This window comes from Pelophylax lessonae (genome assembly GCF_965119305.1).
Source record: "Pelophylax lessonae genome assembly, chromosome: 2".
Taxonomy (NCBI): Eukaryota; Metazoa; Chordata; class Amphibia; order Anura; family Ranidae; genus Pelophylax; species Pelophylax lessonae.
The window spans coordinates 127439471-127446676 of record NC_138769.1 but is presented as its reverse complement, the minus strand read 5'-3'; the positions used below and the strand labels follow the sequence as shown (position 1 = coordinate 127446676).

At 41.2% G+C, this 7206-nt stretch overlaps 1 protein-coding gene across 2 annotated transcripts in view; it reads right to left on the bottom strand.

Moving 5' to 3' along the window:
- The window catches only part of FLOT2 (flotillin 2), a 102567-nt gene that overhangs the window by 73444 nt on the left and 21917 nt on the right, over window positions 1-7206 (bottom strand). For both annotated transcript variants that reach the window (XM_082244838.1, XM_082244837.1), the window contains exon 2: window positions 1458-1539. In XM_082244838.1, the coding sequence (XP_082100964.1) occupies window positions 1458-1539 (82 nt within the window). The remainder of the gene's footprint in view (window positions 1-1457; window positions 1540-7206) is intronic.

The following is a 7206-nucleotide window of genomic DNA, read 5'->3' as shown; positions in this document are numbered from 1 at the left end:
TTTTTTTTTTCTCTAAAGCACTCTTCAAATAATCCTGAATAAAATCATCATCAGTCCCTGGTGAGTTCCACAAAGGAGCGTGTATTTTATGCATGCCAGAAAAAGGAAGCTGGATGATGTCCTAGGGGGGCTATTTATAGTGGACAGCAGAAACCACTATTCACTTATCACCACACTTGTTGACTCCATAGAGTGTCCCATGAAGTTTGCTCTGCATTGTAAAAAAAAACAAAAAAAAAAAACATTGTTGTTGAAGGAAAGGCCGGTCACATGACTAAAGTCATATTACTCTGCCTCTCCTGGATGGACGCCTGCCTTGGCAAGTTACAATTGCATTGCAGCACCTCAAAAAACGAACTTTTAAGATGTGCCAATTTTTAAGAATTTATCAAATATCACTGTTGACTGGAGAGTGTACCATGCTAATATCACTATGTCAAGACAAGGCAAACTTTAGCACCCGAGCTTCTGCTGAACATCTTTTCCTACAATGTTCAACTGGCAAGGCTCTTCAACAACTTAAGCGGAGTTCCGGCCAAATTTTTTTTTAAGCAAAAAAAAAAAAAACCCCTAGAATAGTCAGGGCTAGTACAAAACTGTCCCCTGTTTAGTTTAAATGCAGCATGAATTACTTACCTTGTGAAGTTCTTGTCCAGCGCGGCCATCTGCGGTGTGGGCAGCTGAAGCCGCAGTGTCCCTCTTCCTGGATTTTGCGGGTCCCAGAATGCTATACCCTCGTCACTTCCAGGGCAGGCGCATCATCCCACAGCTTCCTGCGCATGCCCAGAAGCCGTTCTCCATCCATAGGCAGAGAATGACGCGCCTGCACCGGAAGTGACGAGGGACACCGGTGCAGGCGCATTGACTCCTGGGATTGATGACACTCATCTCCCAGGAGTCAATGCAAAGCAGGAAACTACGTCGGCGGCCGTGGCCGCATAAGGAGGAAGTGGGAGGAAGTGAAGTTATTCTTCATTAAAAATAATGTCAGGAAACATTAAAAAAAAAAAATAGCCAAATCGAGTTTAGATAGGGATATAGGTATGCATGATGTGAAGTGTAAAATTAGGGTGGAACTCCGCTTTAAGTCAATGATATCTGCCCCATCTGAAAACTTGACAAAATCTGTTGTAAAGGCATCAGATAATATTTTAAATCCAATTTCATGTGTGCCTAAAAGTTGCCTGGTCTTTAATTTACACAACAACATACTTTCTATCAGGAGACAACTAAATACATGCAGGGTAATATTTGGCATAATTCTTTTAAAAGTGCAAAATTTACTGATAAGAGATTACAAAATTAGGAGTGTGCAAATAAATTGTAATAGGACTTAATTCAGATTTCTGGATATCAATTCAGTTGCATGAAAGTCTGCACCTTTAAAATAAATTAAAATTGCAAAATACAGTAGCATGCAACAAACTAGGCACAGCGAATAAATCTAGGGTACGCACTTCTGAGTATCGGAGATACACCACCAAGCCCAGGCCCATCCTCCGTAAACATACTGTTGAGTATCGGAGCCACAGCAGCCACCTAGAAAAGAAGGACAAAGTCAGAAATGTGCATAGATCATACCAACAAGAAACAGTGACATTTGTCAAAATGTCCAAAGAAAGCGAACGTGCAGTACATGTAGGTCTAGGCTCACGTTACTGGTTTAATTATGCAGTTCATGCTGCAGGAAGAATCCAGTAACTGAAGTAAGCCAGTCACAAATCTAGACAATTCAAAATTTAACATGTGATAAAAAATGCAAAAGCAACAGTTACCTTCAGTAAATACTATATGTAAAAACAATTATAGGCAGCTGAAATTATTTATATATAAAAAACTTGTACTAAAGAGTCAAGCTCCTCATTACTTACTTGCCCAGCTCACCATAAGAGATAGTCTGTTAGCACAGGACAGTAAGGCTCCATTCACACCTGGGCGTTTTCAGCTCCAAAAACGCTCAAAAGAAACGCTTCCAAAACGCCCAACAAGTAAAACCCCATTCATTTAAATGGCCCCTGTTCACATCTGAGCGTTTTGCAAAACGCCTGTAGCTGAAAAAAGTACATGAGCTTCTTTTTGGGCTGATTACCAGCGTTTTTGATAGATGTCAATGAAAAACGCCTGAAAAAATCGCGGTAAAATCGCGGTAAAAATCGCTGTAAAATCGCGGTAAAAAACGCTACGCTCAAGTGTGAATGCAGCCTTAATGTCTCTTGCAATAGGATGCCTAAGGCACCAAAAAAAAAAAAAACTACTGTATTTTCTGGCGTATAAGACTACTTTTGAACCTCAAAAAAATCCCCCAAAAATGGGGGGTCGTCTTATACGCAGAGTATAATATCTCCAAGGTAACCTAAGTATAAGTATTACCGGTAGATGTAATCTCTCAAGACGCTGGCTGTGTGGGAATCCTGTACCAGTATACCGTATGTACCGTAGCTTCGGCTACATACAGTGTACCGCGCTGAGCCAATCAGGGAGAGCGATGTATTCTATTATTGAATGCAAAGCCTGCTCGGATTGGTGGAGTAACATCAGCCCGCCTCTCCGACTCCGAGCAGGCTTTGCATTCTATAATAGAATACATCGCTCACTGTGATTGGCTCAGCGCGGTATACTGTATGTAGCCGAAGCTATGGTACATACGGTTTACCGGTTCAGGATTCCCGCACAGCCAGCAACTTGAGATTACATCTACTGGTAATACTTAGGGTACCTTGGAGATATTATGAGAGATTACATGTATTACAGTACTTGGGGCACCTGGGAGATCTATTAGAAATCTGATGTTTTTCAATGGTGTTGCCTTGCTTCGGAATGGGGGTAGTCTTATACGGCGACTATAGCCCAAAACCTATGTTCTAACTTGAAAATTAGGGGGGTCGTCTTATACGCCCAGTTGTCTTCTACACCGGAAAATACGGTATGTGTACCATTTCCGGCAGCACACCTCGACAGGCATCCATATCAGCAATGTGCATTCTGGCCTCATGTCATGGTGAAAGCAGCAACTTACTTTCCCTAGAAGCCTCCTATACATGAAATCCGGAATTAGAACAAGCGCAGAACAATGATCAAGATCAGGAATAACATTCATTTGCATCCACAATACATGTGAACACAGCTTGAATTTGTTTATACATTGCATGTGTACTGGGTCCCCACTAAACTGACCGGAGAAAATATTTCACACTGCAATGCCTTTGGTATACACGACTCGTGTATTTAAAAATGTTGTATATTCCAACTCAAAACTTTAATTTTACCCCACTTGTGGCTTTACAGGTTTGCTGTCCACTTAGGTGATGCAACATCTTTTACATTTTACAAAAAATGGGTATTATGATGCGTTTGTGTGCACTAAAATTCATGTGTTTTTTTTTTTTTCCTGCATTTGATAAATGGCTGCGCAAATATTGTGTGACAATGAAAATTGTAGCAGCCAATTTATTTCTCCAAGGAGAGCCTGCTGTCACAATACATTATCTTGGTGGGGTGGCAGTTGGGGAGAATTGGTGGCTTTTCCTCCACCAACCTCGCTTGTGTGGATGAAGAAATCTATTAGTTTTCTTTTCCCCTCAGCCTACTGGCTGAAAAAAAAAAAAATTGGTCTGTGGCAAGATTTAGACTCCTGTAGGTACCGGTTACTGAAGAAGATGAAGAGTGTTATTTCTCCAGCCCCTCCACCAACCTTCTACACTGAAGAGCACACTCTGGCCACCCGTGGCATAGCTACAGGTATAGCTAATGGGTTAATCAAGGTGTCAAGAACAGGGCAGAAAACAGAACATCCCTCAGAGACCAAATAGGTCAGATGTTCCTTGAATCTAAAGCATCAGTGTCCCAACTACCAGCCAAAGTGCTCTGCACATCTGTATAGGGGCAAATGTAGTAAAGGTGAGCACAACCTCAACCCTTTCTGTTAAGATGGATAATTGGTGCATCCACTGTGGTAACACACCACCAATTTACAAATTCCCGCTCAAAAAGGTGAAAAGTTCTGACAAACTCAGGTGGGGCCCTGGACCCTTCATGGCGTTTGCAGTCTGCATTGAGGAATGACTCAAATAGTAGGTGAAGCAGAAAGGTTTTTGCAGCTGTAAGAACTCTGAAAGACAAAATGCCCAAATAGCAGGCTAATCCAGATGCAGGAGTAATCCAAACCGCACCAAACTGAGTCAATGGCAGGCCCATATGGCACCTCTTTAGAGAAAGACAGTGAATCAAAGATGTAACAGTGGCCCCAAGCCTGGTTTGATTTAGGAGCTCTGTGGGGTTATAGATAGACTCTGCAGGGGATGGCTCTGGAGCATGCTTACAGACACTGCAGGCAAAGGGCCCCAGTAGCTGAATACATATAATATGCCCGTGTGAAATCACCCCAGAGTGTGCCACATCCCGTAATCAGAAAGGCGAAAGAAGATTTTTCCCCTGGGGGTGGGACTTTAAAGGCACTGAATATATATAACTTGAAACACTGTATACAATTAAATAAATTTATTGAAAGACATAAATACAAAACGTTGTATATTAAAAACAAATAGCAAGCTGTATACAAATCATGGTGTCATGGGGTAAAAAACAGATACCGCTGTGTTGAAGGTAAATGCCCGACGCGTTTCAGAGATACAACTCAGAATTCCTTCTTCAGGGGCTACCTTTGTATAGCGGTCTGTAAGTGATCAATCAAATATTTATCAATTAGTGGTAAGTATATCACAGATTTTTATATACAAACAGTGTCATAACATGTGCATTAATTATTGTAAACATTATACTGCATATATACTTCAAGCAAAATTTATATTTAACATGATGTAAAGGAACACTTACAGTATCTGCCGAATGACACTTTAGATTGTGAGCTTGCCCATAACAATAAAAACAAGAAACTGGATTGCTCTCATCCCTGCATTGGGGTGCCTTAATCAGGAAAATGGAAGAATTGGATGAAGACGTATCATGTAGGCACGTTCCTGCTCATGTGTGCCCGTCAGCAGAGAGCTGAGTGGGGACAGCTGGAACCCACAAAACACTGGGAGATCTGCTAGGCAAGACAGAGAGGAACAGTTTTTTACCAAGGAGCAAAGAAAAAAAGGGTTTGGTTTCACTTGCTCTAATGGTAATAGAGCAAGTGATTAAACACTGCACTATTCTGTGGGGTTTGTGTCTGCATAAAGTGCTGCATAAATAAAAATGTATATAAAGGATTAGGTGTTAATGAATCGTAGATATATCGAGAGAGGAGTGGGTAACTACCGTTTGTTCAATGGGAGATCAGGAAGTTTATGGAAAAAATATTAATAGAAAGGTTTTTTAAAAAATAAAATCTTAATAGAAAAAAATCAACTCGATTCAAGTAGACAACAATGCCACTAAATAAGAAGTCAGGCATTGTGTAAAAATTAAAAAAGTAAATCAAATAGCTGCAGCATTAGTAGCAGACAAACAAAATCCCACAGAGTCACAGTGTAAAAAAAAGAGGCAAGAAGAAAAAAGGTTTGGTTACCTTGGCAGTAATGTAAGTTCGTATGAGACCATGTATTGCAGCATCCACCTTCAAGCAAGTGAACAAACCAAATCACTGCCTAGAAGGGGAGCTGTTTAAATTGGTTGAGGTGATTGCCTAATTGACAATAGCTGGGTATACTTACCTCTCGTCTGCCTCTTTAGCAGTCCACCTGTGGGTTCCCTGGTGCGCAGCCGCCGGGCGAATTCCCGACCGCGCATGCGTGAGCAAGATCATGGCGGAAGTCCGCACGGCCGATGCGCTCCACCGGCACGGTCACTTCCGTCGGCGTGACACGCAAACAGGAAGTGAATGGGCGAGGACGGTGAGTCTCGAAGAGAGCCAATGGCAATCGCCCAAAAGGCGGGCGCTCAACAGAGCGTCCGCCTACCGTGCCGGGCTGTCACCAAAGGCACACAAAGATGACCAGAAGGTGAACAATGCCCGAACAAGCGTCTTAATCAACATCGCCTGAAAGAGTGGTAAAAATAAAAAGGGAAGGAATATTCAACTTGATAATTGGTTTGATAGAAAACTATTCAATTAGAAAAACAGATTAAATAAGGCATGGTAACCAATTTATGGGGAGGAGAGCAGACCAGTAACAGAGTGTGTAGAGAGAAGTTAACCCCTCCATAAACAATTAAAGTAATATATAACCAAAAAACAGTACAATGGCCATAAGTACAATCATAAAGGCTATTAGTCAATATATTTTATTTTACAAGTCAGTAACAAGACTATTTAACAATCAGAATTAGCCAAAAATGTTTAACATAGGTTGACCTGTATCACATAAATGAGGAAATAAGGGAGGAAATAAGAAGGGAATAGACTTAGATGGAAGATAATATGATGGAGTTATTGTTCCATACCCCCTGATGTAAACCCCTCTAAGAATGGCTTGAAGGAAATCATTTCATTCAGGCCTGGGGGGACTGTGGCCTTTAAAGTATAAATCCACCGTAATTCCATCTGCAAAAGAGTTTTGTTCCAGTCCCCTCCACGGGGACTGGGGTGGATTCTATCAATGATTAAAAATTTGATATTTGGAAATTTGCCTCCATGCACTAGAGAGGTGTGTCGACCCAGTGGTAGGTCTGGGTTGCAAGTTTTCATGCTCTTGACATGTCTATTTGCTCGTTTGAAGAATGGTAATTTAGTTTTTCCAACATAAAAGCAACCGCACCCACAGAGGAGTAGGTATACCACTCCGTGGGTGCGGCAGTTGGCAAAATGTTTAGAGACAAAGGTTTGACCATTAGGTAGTATAGGATTTTTTGTAGTTAACATATATCTGCAGTAGTTGCAACTACCACAGATGTATGTCCCTTTTAATTTGCAGGGATCTTGATTTTTTAGAATTTTGAACTCACTTTGTACCAGCCTATCCTTCAGGGCTGGCACTTTTGGCTCTCTGCTGACGGGCACACATGAGCAGGAACGTGCCTACATGATACGTCTTCATCCAATTCTTCCATTTTCCTGATTAAGGCACCCCAATGCAGGGATGAGAGCAATCCAGTTTCTTGTTTTTATTGTTATGGGCAAGCTCACAATCTAAAGTGTCATTCGGCAGATACTGTAAGTGTTCCTTTACATCATGTTAAATATAAATTTTGCTTGAAGTATATATGCAGTATAATGTTTACAATAATTAATGCACATGTTATGACACTGTTTGTATATAAAAATCT